This window comes from Cariama cristata, unplaced genomic scaffold (assembly GCF_000690535.1).
Source record: "Cariama cristata isolate BGI_N322 unplaced genomic scaffold, ASM69053v1 scaffold2841, whole genome shotgun sequence".
In the NCBI taxonomy this organism is placed as follows: domain Eukaryota; kingdom Metazoa; phylum Chordata; class Aves; order Cariamiformes; family Cariamidae; genus Cariama; species Cariama cristata.
The window spans coordinates 19,094-45,162 of NW_009598499.1; the positions used below are offsets into that span (position 1 = coordinate 19,094).

At 37.1% G+C, this 26,069-nt stretch overlaps 1 protein-coding gene across 2 annotated transcripts; it reads right to left on the reverse strand.

The window, feature by feature from the left end:
* Positions 1–2,147: 2,147 nt before the first annotated feature.
* On the reverse strand, positions 2,148–24,344 carry MAPK8 (mitogen-activated protein kinase 8). Of its 2 annotated transcripts, none has more exons than XM_009709298.1 (11): positions 24,183–24,344; positions 21,366–21,495; positions 20,057–20,115; positions 19,795–19,933; positions 14,253–14,418; positions 9,276–9,347; positions 7,111–7,293; positions 6,162–6,286; positions 5,193–5,256; positions 3,760–3,837; positions 2,148–2,799 (listed from the first exon to the last, which is right to left on the reverse strand). In XM_009709298.1, exons 1-11 carry the CDS (start codon positions 24,302–24,304, stop codon positions 2,654–2,656), a joined length of 1,284 nt encoding a protein of 427 aa, XP_009707600.1. In that variant the 5' UTR covers positions 24,305–24,344; the 3' UTR covers positions 2,148–2,653. The 2 variants fall into 2 exon arrangements, with proteins under 2 accessions (XP_009707600.1, XP_009707599.1); XM_009709297.1 differs by lacking the exon at positions 9,276–9,347 and adding an exon at positions 9,695–9,766.
* Between the last annotated feature and the right edge of the window lie 1,725 nt (positions 24,345–26,069).

Genomic DNA, 26,069 nt, shown 5'->3' on the forward strand with positions numbered 1-26,069 from the left:
CTGAATCTGATTTTCTTGTCTTTAAAATTTGCCATCACTTTACCTAAAATGCAAGCAACTGAAAAAAAAAAGCAACACCACTATGAAGATGGTGCCAAAAGTGAACTCTAGATTCCCACAGGCAAAACTCTGACCTTACTGAAATAATCCCTTTAAACATAGCTCACTCACACTGCAATAGGTTGCAGTGGACAGTCTCACCCATTCATTAACCCCACCTTAAAAGAAGAAAAGCTCAATTCTCCTTACAGCTTATGAACTCAGTGAAGTTACTACTCATAGCACACTATGGTAAAAGCCTAGTAACTATTTCACTCAATTTTAAAAGCAATTTTTCTTTAGGACACTGGAAAGTGACAGCAAAAATTCTTTTAAAGTTTCAAAATATTTCAATCATCACTGCAATCCAGGGAGGTCCAAAATAAATTTAAATAGGATTAAATTTAAATAAATTTACCAAATTCTGTTCTTAACAGCCCTTATGGGCATCAGAAGTTGATTTTGTCAGTCTTAACTTCATCACACTGGGATCACCGGACTATCATTTGACCCTATGTAACAATGGAGTACTGTTGTATGACCAAAAATTCTGGCTTAATTCACAGCTTAAACTTTGATAAAAAAATTACAAAATAGTCTGTTCTGTTGGTCTCTGTTCAACTTGAGCAGGTTTTCTATGTTCCAGTGCTAGATGAATCCAAACATGTCCTGCCTATTCTGAGGTAATATACAATTTGGCAGGATCCTGTAAAAATAATTGCCTTAACAAATGTGGTTTAGAAAGGCAATATTGAAATATTAGATACAAGTGAGGAAAGCAAAATTACATGCACACAGCACTTACCAGCAGTCTAGCCAGGCCAGGAAAACAACTGTGCAGTTTATCAATTTAGTCATCTTTGAGACACTACCATTCCTTGTAACCCTGTATGTTTTTTAAAAAGACATATTAGATACTGAAAGCATTACTATCACTTCTACTTTTCTGAAAAGACAAACTTTCCTCTTTCAATTAGAACTTCAGAAAGATACCCATTTAACCCAACAAGCAGAAGGAACCACACTGAAAATCATCAGTCATTCCTGGATGACCTCTGTAGCCAGCTGTATCATTTGCTTATGCTCTGCACCTGGCAAGACTTCTGTATTGTTTCATGCTCATTTTTGTGAGCATTATTATTTCAAATTCCTCTTCACATTCTAATTCACTACACAAAATATGCGTCTACACAAGGCAATCAATTATACAGCCTAGCTTCACTAAAAATCTGCATTTTCCAAAGGAATAAATTCTGAATGATTAACTCATACATAAACTTAAGTCAGTTATACATAAATCATTTTGTAAATATAAAATGTAAACAGTTAAAAAGACTTCTGTGAGGAGCAGCACCATTTTACATGACTTTAGTAACTGTTCTATATATTTCAATGTATCTTTTGTTTAAAAAGTGTATTGAAACTTGGAGTTTCAGTGCTGAAAATTACTGAATATTTATGACTTAAACCATTATTAAGATTTCTGCTACACTGGTCTCATGGTGAAATGAAAGAGATAAATATTAATTTATACAGCACTACTTCTCCCTCCTTTGGATGGCATATATTGCTCACTTAATGCATTAGCTAGAGAAATCCTGAGGTTCTCCTACCACTTAATGGTTTTTAGCAATCAGTTACTTTTGGTGGAGAAAGAATAGCTGAAGTTTTGCCCCTATTGCATTCATGTCATTCCCTCTTCTATGCAAAAAGCACTCGCCTTAGTAGACAAAACTAGTAAGAAACAAAACTCGCAAGAATCACATATTACATGAAAGTATAGCTACAGCATATTCATTTTCCCTCTTGGCAGTCTAGACATCCTGAATACAGTTCTTTTTGTGTGTACAAAAACAGGCTACAAGCTAGAAGTAAACAGTTTATTGGCATTGCAATGTATTATTCATGAAGTATCCTTGTGTTTTATGGTGATCAGAAGATTTGGCATGCCACAACTCTGCAGAAAACATCGCATTACTTTGCTAGGCTACATATTTCTGCAGCTTTGAAGATATGGTTTGCTTCCTTAAGTTGATAAAACCGTTCAGATGAGGTTACTTTGCAAAGGATTGTATACTGTTTCTCTAAAAAAATTCACTAATTGTTGCTTTTGTTCACTGCCAGCACGACAGTAGTATGCCCAAAACTACAGCTGGCTGCACTGAATTCTCTCCCCCTCCACCTGGACACAGAATTATGACCAAGCATAAAACTTTGAAGGATATCATGAACAAAACATCTGGAATAAATTCTAATTTAAAAATTGAAAACCTATAAAATCTTAAATAATTCATTATATGGTAATGACCACAACATTAATATGTGCTTTGATAAAACAAATCTTACAAATTCAGTAAAAAAAGATCAGCAGCATAATAGTAAAGCAAATATGCAGATTTTAAAACCACAATAAAAATTATCAGGTTTAATATTTTACAGTTAATTACAGAAAAAAGTGGCTGCTTTTAACACAACTTACGGTTTAAAATTACAGCACTTTATGATGAATTCTACGATTATTTTTGAAAAAACACTCAAAAATACCACCAAATTTTAAAGGTGCCCTATTAATGACTAAAAGGACCCCCCTCCCACCCCCCAAAAGACCAAGTAGTCATCTACAGCAACCCAGAGGTCCAGCTGAGGTTTCTAAACTGCTGTCTGTATCAGAGGCCAATGTTGGATCTGTTGACATTGAAGACACATCATTGACAGATGACGATGAGGATGGATGTTGAGAGCCATTGATCATTGCTGCACCTGTGCTATGAGAAACAAAACAGCAAATCAGTTGCAGATACAGTTGCATGGTTCAGTACTTGCATTAGTCTCTCTCTTCCTAATAGTCATTTTCTTTCCCCTGTTTTGGCAAGTTTGAAGAGATGTGTCTCAATCAATTGTCAAAGTAAGTAAAACCCACAAGTCTTCAATGTGGGGCTTAATGAATGGTATGTCAAGAACCACAGAACTCACATGGCACACCTGTCAAATCACAATAAATGCTAATGGCTGAAGGTTAAAAATCACAGATACAGTACTGCATAAAGTCAGAGCTAAGATACCCTACAAAATGTTGAGACTCAAAGCTAGAATATATCTACATATTTTGATTAAGAAAGAAGGGGCCCGTTTGTTTTTTCCCCCACCAGATCCTCCCCTTCAGGCTGGGAAATAGCTGGTGTCCAGCCACATCGCATACATTCAATCTCAGATACGCAGTGATTTTTCAGAGCCTGGACTTCAGTGAACTCTGAGCAGAGTCCTATCAGTGGTCAGTTAATGGGCACATTTTGCTCCAAAATTCAGCAATAGTTTCTGAAAGCACTCCATAATTTTCCAACCCAGAAATCCTGTTTCATTACTTAATAGATGTAAGTAGTGGCCACATGTTTATTTGAAACTGTACCAGTTACACCTTACACGTCTAACCAGATTATGGCAGTAAAGTACCAGTACCTACCAAGATGTTTCCTGAGGACTGAAACGAATGAAGCATCAGTTACACAGGGACAATAGAGGACTTTACCAGATTAAAGGAAGATACGTCAACCCCGTACATTCCATTCAAATAAGCAATATCTCAAAGAGAATTCAAGAGGTTATTGGTCATTTAAGAGCGATATTTTTGAGTTAGGTTATTCTTGGATGTCTTGAACAGCTGTACTCCCTCCTGACCTACAACTAAATGTCGCTTTGTACCGTGCTTTTATTGGAACCAACCTAAAGGGGCTGGTTGTCCGCGTATAACCCCATTCTTGGTTCTCTCCTCCAGGTCCATGACCTCCTTGTATATCAACTCTGAAAACGCAGAGAAGGAAAGGCAAAAAATTAATTTGCAAACCCCAGACTGGATCAATAATACATCTCTCTTTAAAACGTATATTTAAATTTCATAGGTTTATTACTGTTCAGAATTAGTTTTGAACAACATGCTGTAGGGTACAGAACAACTGGCAAGTGATATAAAAACGTACATTTATTTTCTGTTAGAGCTACAAAGGCCTGGCACTCTCGAGAACACACTGACATTGCTCTAAGACTCTTTTGTCCAAGCTGCTTGGGGACCTGAGGTTAAGCTGAGTCTTAATGACCACTTGGTTTTTATCAATGGTTTCTTTGGTACAGATAAACTCGATCAGCACTCTTCAAAGAACAGGTAGGAAACAAGCCCAAGCAGCACTGCCATCCTCCCAACACACATTTGCCACTAAATTTCCTCAGAAACAACATCCAAAGGTCCAGATCACCATGAAATAGAATACAGTATTGGCATAAAAATAGCCACTCCAAATGAAAGGACCAACTTTATTTTCCAGTTACAGAAGTTCCTCATCCTTAAACAGGTTAGAAGTGCTTTAACGAATCAATCACAGACCCTGTGTACTGGCCAGAAAGTTTCTAGGCTAATGGCAGCTTATTACTCAGAAAAGACTTGAGCTGTGAATCTACAGAAGTAACAATAGAAGAAAAGGACTAAACACGTTAAATGCAACTTAGAAGAACTGACTGTCAATACTACTTCTTATCTGTCACTTGCAAACTAATGCAATGTACAAACAGTTTGGAAGAAAAAAGCATTTAAGAATTGTGATTTCAAGGGCTGTGGGAGTCTCAAAAGTAAACTCCATACTGCTTGAAATACTCTCAGCACATCTGCTTCAAAAGGGAAATAACTTTGCTTGGAAGGAGGCTGGTAAGAGAATTTCCACAATTCTCCCTACCTCTGCCTTTACAATTAAATTAAAAATTAAAATTAAATCCTCAGATTTGAAAGACTGCAGTTATTGCTAATACACTCTTCACTTAAAGACTAGCGCTTCTACTTCAGACTTACATTGCTCAAACTCCTGCATCTTTTTCAACTGTAGCAGTTTGTCCAGAAGAGTTACTCTCTCTAAAAACGCGGCCTTATGGTTTGTGAAAGGTAACAGAAATGAGCAGGTCTTAAGTTCACTACAAAGGTTTAGTGCCTTCGCAGGAAAATTTTTAGTGTCCCAACAATCAAGAGGTTGTGAAGCGCTGATCTATTCCCTTGCCGTTCCAAGCAGTTTAAGTAAATACTATCAGGTTGCTCAGAAGAACCTTAGTAACAGTAATCATTGGGGTTCAGCCTACTCCCAAAAGCCTTACTATACTTAAAATGCCCTTCTTACCTTTCCATTCTTCTATCGTGTGCTCCCTCTCATCTAACTGCTTATCTGGTATCTTTGGTGGAGGCTGAAAAACAAAACTAACTCATGATAAAGCAATCAAAGGGATACAAAAACAGAATAAATGAAAAATTAAAAGTAAGCACACAGAATATGAACCTGATTTAAAAATACTGTATTTACATGGTCATATATGCTTTCATACTTGCACTTGGCCTATCTTCTAGATGCTGCTACATGTTTTAAAGTTCTTCTGATTAACAGATTCATTTACATTACTGCAATAATTAAAACAGAAACTGAACAGTCTGGTAAACGAGCTCCTAAGTGCAGCAGTCTCCAGCCCAAGCAGCCCTTTTTACCTCCTTACTAAGTTTTGCCTCTAGCTGTTACAGATGAGCAGAATTCTAATTGCACCATTTACATCAAGCATCTCTTTCTGTTCTTAGTGGGCCACCACCAACTACCTTTCTTTTAAAAAAATGACACTTCTCATAAGCTGAAATTGTCCTGAACCCAATTTTTTTTTTAAGAAAAATTTTCAAATAATCCCTCTGTTCATTAGTGTCAATAATTGAAAGCTCAAGATCTTGTACTCAGATTTTGCTCAAACACTTACTTTCTAGTTTAAGAGTACTATTGATTGCTACAACTAATGAAAATATTTCTCTTGCTCAGGAGTAAATACCTCAGAGTCCTATCAAGGGCAATCAACTACATGTCCAAGAGAGTATGTGCAATTATACACGAACACACTCAGAGATACAGGTACTTCAGTTTGCACTCATTCCTAATAGTATTTCTAATAAATATATCTATCAATGTCAATAAAAATGATTATGAGTCAGTTAAGCTTCTAGTGAAATGTGTAGATCATGCAATAGTCTTCTTTCAAGCACTTAATTGAAGCATCACAACAAGTTTGCTCTAGTACAGTACCTTCCTAACCACAGACCTAAAACAAGAACTTACAGCTTCTGCTTCTGATGGATCATACCAAACATTGATGTATGGGTGCTGCAGGGCTTCATCCACAGAGATTCTTTTAGAAGCATCTATAACCAGCATTTTTGATAACAAATCCCTTGCTTGACTTGCTGCAAAAGAGAAATTTTCTATTTAGACTAGTGCCACATATAGTGCACATAATGCAGTATTTCAAAGCTCACAAGGAGTAGAGACCCAGAGTAAACAAATTCCAGTTTAATATCTATGCGACACTCACATAATTCGGGGTTTAAGAAAGTGGTCCATTTGATTGGGAAAAAAAATTGAAGAGACTAACACAGGCGGGAAAGGGGTTGGACATGTTTCACTATACATTTTCAGCATACAGTGCCCCTTGGCGTGGCATCCTTATGTGAAATATAACTCAGCCAGCAATAAAGCCTTGTCTGGAATAGCACTGGGCAAGCACCTGCTATGCCCCTCTCATACTTTATGGGGAAAAAATTGTCATGTACTGTTAGTTACAGAAAATATGGTGAGTATGTGACTCCACTGAGCAGGTGACCCTTAGAATCAGTAAGTTATTTCAGTAACTACAGGATATCTATGTATTATGAATATAAAACGTTATTTTCATCCCTAGAGAAAGAAGATCTGCTCTGCCTACACAACTTCTATTCCACCTTCCCCCTACTCTTCTGTAAATCATGTTGGCATCTGTCATTGAGAGGAATATATATATTTAGTTTTCTTTATAAAAGGTATCTCCAGAATAGGAGCTGTTTCAGAGAAGATGAGAAAGTGGAGGTAAGCATATGCCACCACGTTCATCCACTCCCATGATAAAAATACTGTAATATTTAAATCCTTAGCAGGATAATTTTATAGTGAACAAAACCAAGATATATTTCTGTTCAATATATCACAGTTTTAAAACTTTTAAAACATACAACAGACAGAAGATAGACCTTACCTTTAAGCTTATTGTGTTCAGAGTCAGCTGGGAAAAGGACATCTGGGAAGAGTTTTTCAAAACTATATCCAGCGTATTTAGGCCTGTTCTCCACATAAGTTCGGACTGTAGGTTGTAGTTTCTTCATAAATTCAGGGCATGGTGTTCCTAGCTGCTCTATAACTTTATTCCATTGATCAATATCTAAGGTTATGCAGCTAAGAAAAACACTGTGTCTAATTTTCAGCTAGAAAGTTATGTTAAAACCACATTAAATAACCAGAGAAAACACACAGAAAATTATAATAAAACATCAAGTTCATCATCATGAATTAGGACTACCTTCTTAGAGAAAACAGTGAAACAAAGCAAGACTATGATAGCGTAGTCAAGGTAACAGTATTTTACTCAAAATCACAATTAATTAGCAAAGGATATACTTCAGAGAAACAGAGAAAATTAAGACTCACAAAATGTGTTAAATAAATTTAAATAAAGGCATTGTTTGGGTTCTGGAGAACTCACTTCCTGATCTGAACGCGTATTCACAGTAGTCAAGCTACTACACATCACCAAGGCACTCATGAGACTTACTCTGTGTCGGTGCTTTGTCCTTCGTGTTCATCTTGGTACCTCAGTCCAGTTCTGGACTCTCCACATTAGCGATCTCTCACTAATGACATGCAGCACTGAGCACCAGTGGGCACACAAAGGATGAAATCTTGGCCCACACAAGTCAATGACAATTTTGTCAAAGACTTGAATGCAGAAGTTAAAGAGTTTCAAGGATGCATAGGGAACACCTTAATTGAAAAGTTTACACAAGGTAAAGAGGAGATTGACCAGTTGACAGAAGAATTTAATATATGCTAACAAATATAAAAAGCAATGTTTGGCTCAGGAATTCCTAGTGGCAGATGGTTAGATACTGGGATAGAGCTCAGGTAAAACTTTATATACACTTATCTCTTTCATATATTCTCAACTTTTTCTTTTTGGCTACTGTCAAAGACTGGATACTGGGCTACCTAAACCTTCAGATGTAGCAGGCCCCCTCTCACGTTCTTAAAACTTTACAGCAGACTTTTATATAAGGATTTTCAAGCTCTACAGTGATTTAGTACAGGTCTTGAAAAAAAGTATTTACATTTTATGGCACTGAGCCTAAATTGAAAAGCCATGCTAGCAAACCAGATGGATAAAGCTAAGCATGGTGCAGCTCATGCAATGACAGAGCTGTGTAAAAGTAAGGATGCCCTGGATCTCCTCACCGTGCCTCAAAAATCTTGACCCAATTCTCACCTGTAAATGGCACTATATCAATTATTAAACAGTTAACCTGTAGCAAAAGCAGGAAAGATTTTTGACAGCATCTAAAAAGTTGGAGTGTAAGTAAAGCATATAAGATGCCAAACTCCAATTAGATCCACTAATTTTAGCAATGATCCAGAGGTTTTGGCTCTATTTGCTTGGAGCAGACCCTTTGTCTGAAGTATTGTTCACAGGACAACCCATACAGACACCACGAAGCCATTCATGGAATAGAAGGACAAAAGTGCCAGGTATTTCTGAAAGCTGTTTGCAGGATCATTTCTGCATACAAAGATATAAAACTCCAGAGTGTAACTAACAAAGCTGGTTAGGAATTTTGCATAAACATTTCCTATAAAATGTAAAGAATAACAACTGCTAACAGGCTCAGGTAATAAACAAGCTTAGTAAGTTATTACATAAAAATTATCTCCAAAGCTAAAAATCAATGCATGTGAATTAGTAAAACACCTAAACAAAAAAAAGAATCTGTCTTAAATGTGACAACATCCAAAACCAATGGGTAGACATTGTATTAAATTGGAAAAAGAAAAGAGGAAAAAAAAAAAAAAAAGGAAAAAGGAAAACTAAGCCTGTTTGCCCAAGTGGTATTTTGTTCATCTTGCTAAGTATTAATCTCTAGAGACAGTCGTACACGTTAATGCTGTGTTGTGGTTTTGCTTTAAATGGTGTAACTGTAGACATTTTTGCAGCTTCTTGGAACCAAAATAATGAACTTGCAAATTGTATTTTGAAAAGGCAGCTTTAAACCAGTATTTTTAAAATTAGAACCACCTTAATATGGAACCATGTTGCTGCAGTATCTTTTGACCTTTCACAACTACAATTACATCCTAGGCCAAAGGTAAGGATACGATCTGTACCAGGAAATAAAACACCACCTTTGATCATTTCTCCCATGATGCACCCAACTGACCAAATGTCAACTGAAAACAAAATGCAATGATATTAACATAAAAGATAGTTACCAAAATGAAGTAAACAAAAATATCTAGACACACACACACATGAAGTGACTATAAAAAGCGTGTGTAATGAAAATGAGTGAAGGTGAATGTATGCTAACTACAGGACCAGCAGAGACTATGTCCTACTGCTAGGTGCAGCCTGAATATAAATGAAGTTCTTAAATTTTTTTAAGTGTATCACAAGAAAAATCCACGTTCATTTAATAAAAAAAATATTGTACAATATGCATTTTCATGACACAACATCAATAAAAAGGTTAATCACTTCCTAACTAATTCAACCTGCTGCAGCAGCACAAGGATACAGTCCCTTCCTGGAAAGAGGATTTTGTGGCAAACCATTTCGCCCATAATGCACCCCACAGACCATAAATCCACTATGTTTGTAGCACAAAAAGAAGGAAAAGCAAAGCAAACTGTCATTTAAAATTAAAAGAAGCATAACATGACTGCATCCTATGAACTGCAGAGACAGCACAGGAAGAAGAGCAAGTCTTTATATTAATCAATGAAAACACTTTAAAACATATCGTATATAAGGATTAGCTTTTAACTGTCTCAAATACAAGGCAGAAAAACATCCTTTTGTTTAAAATAGTCCTAGAGCAAGAGCTAGAGCAGAGAGCGAGAGAGAGAGACACAAATCAAGCACAGTAAGCCCTTCCCCAAGCTCTGAGGCTTGCAAAGCTACCTCTGCCAATAGACGAGACCAGAACACCAAAGATAACTTTATTTCTTGAAAGTAATTCCATTGTAGTTGAAGGAATAATTTTAAAAGTAGCAAAGTAAACTGACCTGTAAAAATATTCTGTATCTAAACACTTTATACTTTTAGGAGAATTAATTGGTTATTACATAGGAATTAAAATTTGCCATCAAGTATTTCCTAAAAGTCAGACTATCATGCATCTCTCTCTCCCTTTAAACAAAAAGCAAACACAATCAGTAAAAGATCACTTAGAATTTTAGAGGATCAGTTAATGACAATATTAGTATGCTCCTAAAAGATTTTCAGTTAAAATTATTTGCGTAAAATATTTCTCCAGTTATGCTGAAATACCATCTTACACAAAAGAAAACCTCAAAAGCAAATTTTTTCTGGTATGAAATACACATTTTCTACATTACCTTAAAATAAATTACTCAGAAGACATACTCAAAAGATGCACAAGTTTACTTTTTACAGGCATGCCAATTTCTTTTGCAGTTGCTTTCAGAGATACTGTTAACTCTGTATGCAAAAGTTTTCTTGAAGTCATAATAATGAAACTCTATTATTATGAATACTTTTATGTCAAACATGACACTGGAATTTCAATTAAGCAAATAAGAAGGTGATTTAAATGAGAACGATTGTATACTAAAAATCACATGTAAGAGTTCTGAAGGTGCTCAACAGTGTCAAGCAAACAACATTGCTTCTTACTGAAAATATTCCTTCCCCATTATTTACAAGTTCCTCTAAAATAATATCTAAATCATATGATCGGAGATCATAGTTGTACATATTAATAGGTAAAAATTAAGGGCCTGGTTCATTTAAAAAATGATTGTCAACATTTTATAATTAGTGATGTTTTTTCATTAAAAACTCTTTTCAAATACTTAAGAAAAATACATATTCTTTGGCTTAGAGACCCAAAGATTTGAAGGCAAGTTCTGCATTTGACTTCTAAAATAAAATTCTGAATGTTGACTTTTTCACCTGCAAAACAATCTGCTGCCATCACAAACCAAAATATACCTGTTTCTGTTGTAATTAGTTTGTGTCCAACATGATAAAAACAACACCCATAACTGCATGGAGAAGTCTAGGAAGAGAAATGATGTGAGTCAATAACTTATCTTCATGCCTCAACAACGAACTACTTCAGAGGTGAAGAAAAACATTGGAAACCATTCTTCTGGTCACCCTACAAAACCAAACTTGTGATGTTTGTGGGTGTTTTGGTTTGCTGCTTTCATTAATCAAACGAAACTTCTCTACTTATAGGTCTCTAACTTTTTTATGAAGCTAGACTAACTTGTACACTGAGGACTGCTCTTGTGAATACTTTATAGAAGACTGAGTAAAATCTCATTACAGATTTGAAAAATCCTTTTAAAAATCTACTGCTTGTCATACAGAGTATATTTTATTCTTAAAAACCCTGTTTGGAGTGAACTTACTATTTTCTATAATGCTAACAGAAAAAATACCAAGTGAAAATGAAGTTCAGAGCCAGAGCATATACTAGGAAACTTAAAAGTATTTGTTTCAGAGGGTTTGGGGCTTTCCTTGCTTTTCAGTGCTTCCTTCCTGATAATCATGCATGTAACTGTACATAAATCTAAATATGTTAAAGTATGTGTGCATGAACAGTTCTGGTGTCCTTCAGTTCTGAATTTCTTGAGCTTGCAAGCCCTGGTTTCTTAATGTAATATACCCAAATGTGCTTTATCTACTTCAGTATCAAAATCTATATAGAAGTTAACTCTATAATCAGTTTGTCTGGGATCTTTGCTAATTTTAATACAACTAAATATTTCATATGTGTCCAGTATAGTCCCAAAAGAATATTACTCTGCAGTGTGTATCTCAGTCATCAAAAGACATTGCAATCCTCCCACATAGGTTAAGCAGGGCACTGAAACGGCATAAAGCTGCCAGATGATGCTGTTCAATTAAACTAAATGTTAATGTTAACCATTAGTTAGCTGTCAGTTTTCAATATTTAACTCTAAATTAAATAAGTAAACTTTTAATTGAACTATAGGTTTAAAGGGCTAAAATAGGCATCAATGCTAACAGGTGAGAATCCTGGAGCGCCCATGGTTCCTACAGTAAGTACATCCTTAATACCCGCCTCCCTTCCCTCTGCAGCTCCACAATGAGGAAACTCATCAGGCAGCGACTGGGAAGAGTTACAGTTTATGTAAATAGCTTTTTAATGACAACAGTACATATGGAAATGTAGATTGTGTTCCGACTCAGCACACAGATTTACTTTAACATTCTCCAGAAGTGTCATTCTCAACTCAACCACCATGTATTTGGTTTTGGGAAGACGGCATAGTTTTTCACATGAAAATAAATTTTTGTTTAGATTCTGCTGCACAACACAATTCACACTTGCTTATTAAGAGCAGGATTGTCACTAGCATGACAGGGTGCTCTAGAACACAATCTATTTAACTCCAGTAATAACCTAAGTAACATTTTAGTGGAAAGGAAGTTTCACACTTTTGCAACTCAAAATTACTCAGTATTTAAGAGAAAAATGTAAACTGGGCAAGCTAAGTCAGAAAACTTCTGACTTGCATTGTATAAATTCCTTCTGTAAGGCAGCTGCACGACTCACGCTACAGCTTTAGTTTCTTTTATCTGGTGTCTCTAAGGTGGCCAAAGTCTCGGGGAAGAAAAAAGACAAACTTAAATATATGCTTTCTACATAACTTTAGTAGTTAAAAAAGTAACTTTAAGCTTGCTCCACTCAGCCTCTGACTTCCAAATTATGGGAAAAATAGCCAATTATGGAGGCCATTTGAAGGAATGTACATCCTTTCATGCACACTAACAATCCAAAGAGAAATAAAAAACACAGCCTTGCAAAAAAGATCTATTCTCATTCTTTTGAGCTGGCTTCTTTCATTGTCAACACCGATAGAAGTTATTCTTCTTGGCTTTTATAAACAACAACAAAATCAACTCTCTATGCACATAGCAGCTACCCACAATCTGAAGTCACTTGCCATAATGGTATGCAGTTGCCAGGCAAGTTTGCAGACTATATTAAGAATCCTGAAAAGCAGAGTAAGCCCCAATTATGTCAGTAACCTGAGGAGCCATGCCTTGCATCACCAGGAGACAGCTAACAGCCTCATGCATCACAGCATCTCATGGGCCTTACTAAAGGACTAATCAATAAAGGGTTTAAAATACCTTCAGCAAATGGTGACCCCTGTGCACTATGACTGCCTGAGGTGGAAACACCAAGTGAGCTGAACTGACCACAGTGACAGTAGATCAATGAAATGCAAGCAGAACTGGGCCCGCTACAACAGAATTTCAGGAATGACATGTTACTTTGGTTTCCTAAAGGATACTAGCTGTTTCATTCAGAAGATGTGATGTACCTGATCATGTGTTTCCCTCAAATGCTGTATCCTTTCCTTATTTTCTTGTAGAAGATATTGAGAGAAGGGCCACAGAGTGAATAGGAAATGTATGCAAGCAGAGGGACAAAGTAAACAAATTTGCTTGGCATTTGTCATGGACCTCAAAGAATCTATGACGCTTCATGACAGGACTCTCTGTGTTCTTGTCTCAAGTATATTACTGAATTTTTCTTCAGCAACATCACTTAAAAACTTAGTGCAACAGCTTTAAAGTAGGCTGGTTTTAATAAAAAGTAATGCCACAGTAGGTAGTTTTAGCTTGTTGGTTCCTCAGTAGCCTTTAAGTTCCCTACATCCTGAAAGGCTATATTGAATACAGTTATTTAAACATTACATTTAGGACACACATTTACTGATGAATTACAATTTATATCCTCATCAGGAACAAAGTCAGGTGAAGGCATATCAGGGTACATATCACATGTTAAGAAAACATATTTCCAGTTCTTCCTGGATGAAACTTAACCTACCAAGCAAGTTATTTAAATTTTTAAACAAACAAGGCCCTCAATTTCTTCTCCTATTAAATGCAAACTTCTCTAATGGTTTGAGTTGAATAAACAGATTGGTGTATCCAGAATCTGCATTTTGGTCACAAGGCTAATTTATAAAATTTCTACAGCTTGAAAAAAACATCAACATGTAAAATGTGGTGTGCCAAACAAAAATATAAAGCTATGCCAAAGAAAGACTATATTTGCTGACCGTTTTCTTTGTATCCCATCCCTAGGATGACCTCTGGTGCTCTGTAGTAACGAGTCACTACATAAGGCGTCATCATAAAACTAGTTCCTGCAGTTCTGGCCAGTCCAAAGTCAAGAATCTTCAAAGTGCAGTCTGACTTTACTACTATATTACTGGGCTTTAAATCCTTTAAAAAGAAACATCATATATGACTGCTCAGACAAGCACAAAGTACTCTGTGGTTCACATTCTTAAAAGATAATACTGCTAACATTAAACTCCACACATACAACTTGGTTATTGCTAAAACTTCGGTTTCTTTTCCCCTTGCATTAATTCATGTGCATTCAGCAGACTACAGAATTAATTCCCTTATTGTGCTTGTAGATTTATATAGCAGTTAACAAAGGAAAATAATAGCAGCATTACAAGATAAGTTAGCAATGTCTGAAACTGAGGTTAGTAAGAAATGTTAGCTCTGAGGAAAGGTCTAGAAAGTGCTCACTGAAACAATGGTTATTGCTATGATGCAGAACACAAGTAACACTACACTTACTGAAATCATTTGATGCAATAATGATCTTGATAGAAGAATTATTAAAATTATAACATGAATGTAAAAAGTAAAAGGTTTCTTTGCTAGTTGAGGCTGCATTACCTCTTTTGAACCAATGCAGGCGGTTCTCTGAACAGGAAGGAAATCCCCATGCTCACACAGATTTACTTTCCCATTTAGAATTTAGTTTTATTCAAATTTTGGCAACCAAACCCAAAAGGGTACCACTGAAAAACTGCCAGAAATTAACAGAGTCATTAAATTGGAGTGGAAAATGACCTGATACAGTTTCAGATCATCTTAGTTAGAAACGTGGTAACTGTATTCTCTTCACTTGAGCCCTAGAACCATATTGACAACAGTAGCTTTACAACATCTATTTATACAGATGCTACACAGACATACTCGGTCATCACCTCAGGAGGATCTTACACACATCTGAATGGCACAGAGCCATATTACAAACAGAGTAACTTGAGAATAACTTTGCCATCACAAAATCATACAGAGCATACAGGTCAGCATACATAAGGCTTGGATCCTTTCTGTCCACACTCTACTAAGATTAATGAGAGAAAAATCCGAGATGCAGTGGAAGACTTGAGCATTGCAGCTGCAGGCATTTGATAAGTAGCCCTATCTTTCACAGTTTCATAAAGACTTAAAAGTGGCTATCTGCAAAATATGTGTAGTTTTCATTTGTACTTCTATGGCTTTCAGCAAACTCCTCAGAAAGCTAAGAAAGCTCAGAACAACAGAATTTTAATGGATAATTAAGAGTCTTGCATACTTACATATTCACACATGCACTTCCAAATCACACATGCAAAGACTCTGCAGTCAACTGCAGCTTAAAAGATTCTGAAACGCCACGAATGAATTCAAGTATTATAAGGCATTTCAGCTATTTCATATGCATATTTCAGAATCTGCTACAATCCTGTTCATTATCAGCTTTATTTTTGCACACTTCTATTATTTGGAGCATGTTCATTGCAGAATCCCAGGTGCATGCTAATAGTATTAACTATACTCATCCTCCCCAAATCTGCAGTATTAACACTGAAAATGTTAAGCAATCTTCCCTTTGCAAGAGAAAAATCACTATGAGAAGAAAAAGCAAAAGCTTACAGAGTACTGTCCATCCTTAATTTCCAAACATCAAGCAGTTGTCATGAAGCCTAGGAATATATTGCAATTTGGAATACAGAACTGTCCTTAAAAACGATGGCGGTGAGAGTTGACTTATACTGCATCCAAATTCATGCAGAACCAATACCTCTTATATTTTAAATAAACAAGGACTCGAAAGCTCCTATAAGAGTGATCAAGTTAGTTAGGCTGTATAAATATATCCAGAACCTGTAGCAGAAGATATCTATCCTAATCTTAAAAACGTAAAATGTCAGTGCCTAAAAATCAGAGATTATTCATGGTCATCTCCCCATTAACCAGGCAGGGAGAGAGGGGCATCTCTGGAGGGTAATTCATGGCTTCTATGGGCTTTTCCCTTTCTAAAGAAAGATTTGTGTGAAGGGCTTCCATAATTAGGCACCTTTGTTGAGTGCTCAAAATCAGGCAGAATACATTTCAGAGCCTCCATGCAAGACTAATGAGACATTTTGTGTCCTTCAGCAAGTCAGTGAGGCACAACTCTGCAATGCTGATCCTTCACCCACCTCAGACTGCGAAATATAAATGATCATGTACTTCTACACTTGCTGGAAACCCCATCTCTGCAAATGTTTTGAACACAGTAATATTCATTTGCCAACATCTGTTACAGCCACCATAAAGCTATAGTCAAATCTTTACCAAGATTAAATCTTTATCCACTGATGGGGCAGCTAAGTATGCCCCCTACAACTTCTAGGTGAAATTGTCTGAAACTCACTGTGTTTGATCTCTGCCTTGTTCCATGCCTCTAGTTTGGTATGAAAAAAAACTTATTTCTATGGCAGGTAGTATTCAGTGCTACAGGCACACTGTTGTAATTTCAGTGTGCTGGTTTTGGCTGGGACAGAGTTAATTTTCTTCATAGTAGTTACTATGGGGCTACGTTTTGGATTTATGCTGATAATGGATCGGTGTTGATAATGCAGGGATGTTTTCGTTACTGCTGAGCAGGGCTTACCCAGGGTCAAGGCCTTTTCTGCTTCTCATCCCACCCCACCAGTGAGGAGGCTGGGGGTGCACAAGAAGCTGGGAGGGGACACAGCTGAGACAGCTGACCGCAACTGACCAAAGGGATATTCCATACCATATGACATCATGCTCAGCATATAAAGGTGGGGGAAGGAGGAAGGGGGACGACATGTAGAGTTACAGTGTTTGTCTTCCCAAGTAACCATTACATGCGATGGAGCTCTGCTTTTCTGGCAATGGCTGAACACTTGCCTGCGATGGGAAGTGGTGAATGAATTCCTTGTTTTGCTTTGTTTGTGCATGCAGCTTTCACTTTACTTATTAAACTCAACCCAGGAGTTTTCTCACTTTTATTCTTCCAATTCTCTCCTCCATCCCACTAGGAGGGGGAATGAGCAGGTGGCTGCATGGTGCTTAGTTGCCAGCTGGGGTTAAACCATGACATTCAGCAAGCTTTGAAAGTTACCGAGATGCTGAGATTACCACAGCTGTGTTAGAAGCTGAATAACCCAGTTAAAAACCACGTGAAGCTACCAACACCAAAAAAAAAGCTTGAAGCTTTAAAGGACACTAAAGAAGTACACTGGATTCATAGCCAGAATGCTCCACGGGCAGCCACACTGCAGTAACTAGTTTCAACAAAGTAATTAGCTTTAGACATTAACAACAGTGGTGCTGAAAGCTCAGAAGAGTTACTATTGCAGCCACACGGTCCATGTGAAATATGTCCCTTTTCAAGCATGTCCTCCGTGCCTTCTGAGGTTTTGTTTAACTTGTTCCACAGAGAAACAGGATTTTGGTACTTGACACCTTGAAGTGTAAAGGTATAACACAAATAGCAGGTAAGTAATGCAAACATTTTGCTTGAACATAGTTAATCTTCTAACAAAGTCTGAGAAGAAGCTGTCAGCTGAAAAATCGACCATGAAGACATGCAAGTGAAATGTATCTGCCCATGTCCGTCAAAAGCATTCAGGCATACATGTGTTACTATTTACATAGCAATTGTATCAATAGTCTCTTTGGAACAGGTTATCCCTATACTTTCTCCTACTGCACAATATGAAGCATTTCAAAGACTTCACCCATATTTACAGAGGCAGGAATTCTATTGTCGAAGCTGTCTTCACTCCTGCCCAGCAACTACCTGAGTAGTTACTTCTTTTCTACAAATGTATGAATGTTTACATTTATCGGTGACTTCTACAGGCCTAATGGTTTGATGCCTGCTTCACAGGAGTACAAACTGCCCCTGAAGCAAGTAAAGTTTTAGAAGCTCCGTCCTGCCTGCGCCAAGATCCACAGAAAGAGACACTCTTACATTACCTGCCCAAGCACCTCTCTACAACATGCAGTTTTCCAAAAATAAAAGAGCTAGGAAAGCCCAGAGTATTAAACTTGCACACCCAAGTACTGAAGAGACCAGAAAACGTGAAGCTGCGTACAAAACCATTATTTCAATTCCACAGGTGCATGCATTAGGACACAAAGGGCTGCATAGTCTCAGGCATATGCAATATAATAACACAATTGTGGTAAGTGAAGTAACCTAGTTTTGCCTAGCATTCCCAGAATAATCAAGAAGCCCACCGACCAGTCTCAATGCCCACACGCAGACCACGTAGCACAGGGTGCAATGCCTGGTTGCAGGCAACACTTCTGCCTGCCTTCTTTCCACCCATCTTTCAAACACAGCAGTTCAGGGCAAACTGCATGAAAGAAGGAAGTGTTCACCTTTCCTCCCTGAGCTCCTCACCAGGAGGAGGCAGCTGATGAGTACCAGAGCTAGCTGAGCAAAACGAACCAGCATTTGGCCATTCAAACCATATTCTCTATCCAAACAACTGTTGCAGTTCCCTTCAGTGAAAAACAGCATACTGAACGGGAGTGTCATACTGCCAGATCCAGCTTGCAGGTCATTTAACATCCCAGTCACAGGAGGTGGACTATTGAACTGGACAAGGATCCTAACGCAGCAATTCCTGAGGTAGCACTCAGAATTGCCATTCATGATTTGCTTTGCTGCGCACATCATCCATGAGGAAGACAATGTAGTAATGACTGAAAGTATCACACATGAATAAGTTTAATTATATCTTCTGCATCATTTCAGAAACGAAAACTTACAAACTCTCTAAAAAAACTACAATGAAAAAGTGTAGCACTGTAGAAATACAAGCTTACAACTTCCAAAAATAGCAGAGATTATATTTGAAAAGTTATAACCAGACAATCTCAAGCAATCTTTACACTACATACAAATATATATGAGATGTTCAACTTGAACACACAACCTTAAACTCAGAATTTCTTCACTGGATTGCAACACAGACATGCCATTTAAAAAGCAGTAGTCAAGTTTTGCCTGCGGGCAATCTGAATGAATGCTTTGTGACACACAGGTGTATGAAAGTTCCACTTAAAGGCCTTTATCATCATCTGTTTATCTGGAGATATTTATTGACTACTCTGCTAGTGAAAGAGCAGAAATAAAAAGGGCAGTTCTTTCAAAAGATGGGATTTCAGGTTTGGTTACCAAAACAGTAAAGGCAGAGACACTTTCAGATACTCTTTCCTGCCACGACTACTAAAACAGAACATTACACAGAATTAGAGGAGGTAATGTAACTCACTGCAAAAAAATCTTTATTTGTTCTGTGCAGATTATTATCAAATCATTCAAATGGGTCATTCCAGAATTACAGTGGAAAAAGGTAAGTATGACGAGTTCCTTTCAGCTTTCTCTCTCTATGGGACAGGCTATGGACAACCCTTTGTGCTCCTATTTCTGATTTTTTTTCTTTTAAATACTCGAGGCAAAACCAAGTGCAATGCAAAATATACACAGTTAAGTTCACTTACCCTATGTATAATTCCAGCTGAATGAAGATGTTTGATACCACACAGCATTTGATAAAGAAGATATGACATTCGTTCATGGTCTAGCTCCATCTGAATCACTTGGCAGAGATTTGCATCCATGAGCTCCATCACTATGTAGCTTATGAAGAAAAAAACCAATAAATCAGACAATACTGCCATTTTATTGTATTCTTTCCCTTGTTCATCTTTCTGCATGAATATTTTAAAATTAATTCTCATCTTTAGTTCAAATCAGACTTACACGTCTTGAAATTCTTCCAGGGATTTTTGTGGTGTGAACACATTCAATAGGCCGATTATCTGTAGGAAGCGGGACAGAAAGTATAACTGCACCATAGCAAAGTTGCAAAGTCAACATTTCAAATCCAATATCCAGTATTCTTATGCGAACCTCCTGGACACATTGAAGCTGAAGATGCTCAGTGTCTCAACTAGGCCAAACATGCTGTAATAGGTGCAACTAATTTAGGAGGAGTATTTTTCCTCCACAAATCACAATCTAAAGACACTCTGTGTGCATTAACAAGATGACATTCAAAGCTTAAAACTTAAGAAAGTTAGTTGGTCTTCCCCTGCCTCCTACTTTCAGTTTGAAAAGGGCTGGTAAGATTTTTATTGCATATAGGAAAAACAAAATTAAAAAATGACAAAGACTACCTAAGAGATACCACTTTTCCATTGACAGAGGTGAAGCAACAACTCCACTTAAAAACAGATTGTTGGAGCTGCTTTAGAACATTTCCCAGTTGCTAAGAATGGATGCAAAGTGCAGAAACAGGTCAAGCTACTACTTCATCAAGAGTCAGGCAGGCTTGCAATTGTTTATCATAATATAAATTATGCTATTAGGTAAAACTTCCTTCAGAGAATCCACATATAAACCATCTCTGTCTTAGAAAAAACACAAAATTTTCCCAAGTAGCTAAAAGACAGAGTAAATCTTCTCAGACTTTCTCCTTCCCTAGCAGCTATCTTGCTGAAGAGGCATTAAGAGGGAAGGTGAGGAAGGCTGCACACAGCTGTCTCTGAAGGAAGAAAATGGCCAATACCAGCCTTCTGTAGTTCAACTCTGATAAATTTATCACTTACTCTCTCCCCATTTCTGTGATCTGGTCTACTCCACAGCTTCTTAAGCATCAGACAGTTCCTGCTGTCACAACACAAGACTCCTAACCCATTCATGCATCAGGGAAAAAAAAAAAGATATTATAGCCTTTTTTCTCCTATTTGTCTAGCAGCAGCAACACAAACAAGGATGCACTTACCACGCATGGTATTCTTATTTGCCAGCTGCTTGTAAAATGTAGCAATGTAACACTGACTCCTTTCCTAAGTCTGATGGGGGTATTTAAAGATTACGTAGGTATTAAAACTAGTCTTCTGAAGCTCTTCTGAAAGATCCTTTTGTGCTTATCATGGAGATACAACTAGGCAATGAAAATCTTTATAATCTACAGAGGATGCCATCCCCTGAAGTCACTTTTAAGACTTTTACAAAGAATAACTGTCTAGTTAATTCTTTAATATTTAAAGCAGGACACTGCACTCACATTTTTATGATTAACGCACTTCATAAGAACAAGCTCTCTGTAGGCTCTTTTAGCGTGGGTTTGGTTCTGAAACGGTCGGCTTAACTTCTTGATTGCAACATTTCGTTCAAGAATGGCATCATAAGCTGCACTGTAATTAAAAATAACATCATCACATCTCAGTGTCAAGGCCCTTTAAACAGTGGCAGCTGCCACCTTTTTCAGATACCTTTTATCATGTCTGCAGATAACTCAAATTTCCAGTATTATTCAGTTTTAAGGAGTATAATGCAAAGTGCTCTTCTACGCCTAGCAATTCAAAATTTAGAAACATTTCCCAGCTTCATAGTACTAACACATGACAATCTCCACAAAACAATGCAGGACCTCTGCTTCCTAAAATACCTTACTAAAGATACTGAGTTCTTGCCACTCACCGGCACTCAAGAACAGATTGCCTAAAAAAGATCCGAAACACTTCAAACATAAAAAGCACATCAATTTTACATAAAATCTTCACATGGAAAGGAAAGGCAAAGGAGAGAAGAAAAGTAGGTTACATAAAGGTTCCACGCTTCCACTTATGCAGTTGCTTAATATCCTCATGACAATAAGAGCATCAATGTCAAGATAAAACAAATAAACTGTTAGGAAAGCTTTAACATCTTGATGACACTGGCTTTTACTTGGTAAAAAGAAAGAATAACATTTTGTTTGCAGACTATGCCAAGATTGTCATATGATTCAGTGACACAGGCTGTTTAACCGAAGACTCTTACTGAGGACAACTCCTATACATACCACATTTCCATTACAGGAAGGCACAGATTTTGTTTCCTGTAAGAGGTAATACAACAGATAACTACCATGCAGACTCAGGAAATACTCATCAGTTACTAAAAAAGCCTCAGCAGGGAAAATACTGGGGTTTTGTCTCTTATCAAGAACAGTACTCAAACCTAATGAAGAACATCTGCCAGCAAGTGGTCAGCATCTACTAAATCCAACTAGCTACTTTAAAAAGCACATTGAATGTTTTTGGTTTGTTTTTTGTTTGTCTGTTTTTAGTATGTTTGGTTTTGGTTTTTTAAACATCATCAAAATCTCTAGTCACTATCAAAGAAAGAAAAAGTGGGAACAACATACACTGGTAACTTTCTTTGGTTTACATTTTTCACTACCCGGAATTTCCCCACCTACCCCCAAGATAAGGAATATCTTATGAAAGGGTGGCAAAAGGTGGCCAGAAAGATTGCCAACATGGGACTCCTGTACCACTATTTAAACTTCTGCATCCCCAGTACACAACAGTAGCCTTAGAGTCTGTTTCAGTATTGGATACAGCCGAGCCTTTAGGTCATTTTAGGTCATCTACTTAATACTCCCCCAAATCAAGTTGGATCAGTTTTTTAAAAAACAAAACAACACAACAACAAAACCCAACTGAAAACACAAGAATGACACCTATCTCCCGCAGACATGGGCATGATTTAACCACATAAGCACTCCAGCCCTTCCCAGGCTAATTAAAGAGGTTTAATGAAAAAGGCTTCAATTAGCACTAGCAGCCGTTACAGAATGACATTAGAGTAATTACATGGTCAGTTTTTGGATCTCAGCTCTAGGAGAGGTAGTAAATTTGGAAAACGGGCAGTAACATATGACTGAGAATCAGAAGGACAGTAATAACATCTAAAGCTTATGCAGGTATTTCTGTAGCACAAACTCTAGTCAAACAACTGTCTATGTCCTCATTATATTAACACATATGCAAACAAAATTCAAATGAGTTTTTCAGCTGCTGCTACTTACACAGCAAATAATCTTAATGCCAGTGGTTACCATTTCAAAACCAACTCCTTTTAGAGTACTGGAACTCAAGTTTTCATTTGCACTAAGAATACTGTTTTATTATTAACCCAGCTAAAACACAAATATGAATCAAAAACCCATCCATACCACACTCTCTCTAAACACTGATCAAGACAAGATCAATGTAGTAGAGAGGTTGCAGGGAAAAGTGTTTGAGAAGATTATGCTTTTCCCTACCTTTCTCTTTCCTAATGTTTCCTTGGTATTTTTATGTCCATGGTTAGCATCTTAAGAGTTACAATAAATTGGAAAATTTGCAAGTTCCTGTGCTATCTACATCCTTCTCCTGAATGTTCAAAAAAAAACTTGCAAGAAGCTTACACCAACATTTAACTTTGGGGCAATGTCAGTGCACAGGAAAAAGTGCTTACAAGCAGCTAGTTGCCACCAATCTTAAAACAATCAGATACTCGTCATTCCACACAGCAGAGCTCTTATTCAAATAATTATATCATCAAGTCATATTTTCCTAAACTACATCAGGTATTTACATATTACAGTAACTGTCACCATCACAAATGCTCACTAACAGGTACCAAGGACTACTTAGATTATGAAATTAAGTGAAACAGGTCCCTAAAAAAACATTTCAAGAAGTAAAAGCACTTACAAGCAGCAAATATTATACAGAGTATTTCTGGCTCTTGTTTCACTGTAAACAGTGTGTCTCAGGATCAGGATTAGTTTCTTTACCCAGGTTTTTTCCCCCCCTATTAATTTATGTGGTTTAGCACAGCTGGCTGAATTTGCACAGAAGGACAGCAGTTCAGAAGCAGGGAAGGACACAGGTCAAAAAGCAAGAGCAACAGTCCTTGCTGACAAAAAACACCCAAGCATTACCACTGCCATCTTGCACCTAAAAGGTAGCTCTCCACACTCCTCCTCAGTAACATACAACAGTTAAAGGACTCAGAAAATTCTATTAAGGGAACCTAAAAGTACATTTACATTTTAAAGAAACCTTACCATACTATCCCTTGTGCTCCTGATCCTATTGGTTTTAAGTTTTGATACCGTTTCAATACAGTGAAAGTAGAGTCTCCAATTTCAACACTGTAGAAATTGTTGTCACGCTTGCTTCTGCTCATGACGGCAACTTAGATTGCTTCATCCAAATTCTGCTTCTGGCCTGTAAAGAAATAAAAGTCGAAAAACTAAGATTTTACAACTGTATGTAATCTGACAAAAGGCAAAATTCTTTATAATATGTGGAAGACACTTCCCAAAGAAGTCCTATATGCAAATGTCTGTTATTTTTAATGTCTGCAGGAATGACATAGCACGTGTCTGAAATGTTTTCGTTTTAGGAATGTTCCTAAGATAGGGTTCTAGAAGGGCAAAAATAATAGAAAACCAAGACTGAATGGAGAGTAGCAAAAATCTTATACAACAACCACAGAAGATCAAAAGGCAGGAAGCTACATGTCATCCAGAGAGCTACAAGACTGCTGCCATCCCTTCATACGCACACATGCAGCAAGGGAGCAGGGTTTGGACCAGACACTCTCCAGAGGTCCCTTCCAACCTAAACCATTGCATAACTGTGTAAATAAAAGAGTGATACAACATCAGCAAGTCTTCCAGACATTGCAATCATTAAAATATTCTTGGGCACAACTGCCAGGAATACTTGTCACTGATGTGGAAACACATACAGTCAACCTAAAACAGAAAAGTAAACCTGACCCTGTTGGAGATGTCGCATACTAGCTCTTATGAATAAGAGTAATCATAAAAAAACAAGAGTAAAAAAAAGGGATCTATATTCCACCAACACCCCCTCATATTAAAAAAACCACAGACAACATCTCAATGCACATGTCCACAGGAGAAAAAATACAACTGCATGGTGGCTATTACTGTATCATTTCCCATTTCTTCGATGTTAGCTGTGCACTTTTAATTTTCTCTTTACATGGGTTTTGGGTGTAGCTGTAATAGATGTCTAGTAGTGCAAATTCCTGTTTGACTAGAAGAAAAAATTTCTTCAAGAGCAACAGCATGCTGTCTTCCTTTGTTACTAACTGAAGGAACATTTTCCCATACTATTATTCAACAGCCCCAAAGAGATTTGTAGCTTTTGTATGCCACAACACTATACGTTTGTTATACTTTAAACAAGCCTTGAAAACAGTGCAAATATGGCCTCCACAAATAATCACAAATGTTGTACAAGTAGAATCCTTTTAAGAATCTGTAAACTTACCAAATTCCACTTTCAATTAGCTAACCTGCATTCATTTCAGCTACATAGGTGCAATAAAAAGCACTCTGAAGTTCTAAAATTGAAACATTTTAAACTATGTTATATTATTAAAAATGCACTACTTCAATTGGCATTTATCTCAAAAGAATTCGTCTACTAAACAAGTCCCTTTTCCAAAATATTGTCAAAAAAATTAGTCTCTGTCACAAAGACTTAACTAAATACCAAAGGAGCTTGAACCAGTGTATTAGCAGTATTGTTAAAGACTTTCTTCTCCAGTTGATAGGGGAGGCATAATTGGACAAGAACTGTTGCCTAGCACAAGAAAAACTGTATACAAGCTTGGGATCCAGACTGTAAATGGCAGCTCTATGGGGTTGAAGTAGGCTTACTGGAGAGAGCCAAAAAGCCTAATTTCTTAGCAATACACAGCACCATCCCCAGCTCTTTCTTCCCTACCTCTTTTATCACTACATCTTTGGACTGCCTCTTTATCAACACTTTCTTCGCAGATGTACTCACACAAAGTTTTGGAATAAAGATGCCCAAGAAATACAAAATGACAAAAAAAACCCTGAATTAGGAGAGGGAAAATTTGTTGTGGAAGGTACGAAATCAGCCAAACAAATTTTTGAAAATTAGAAAAC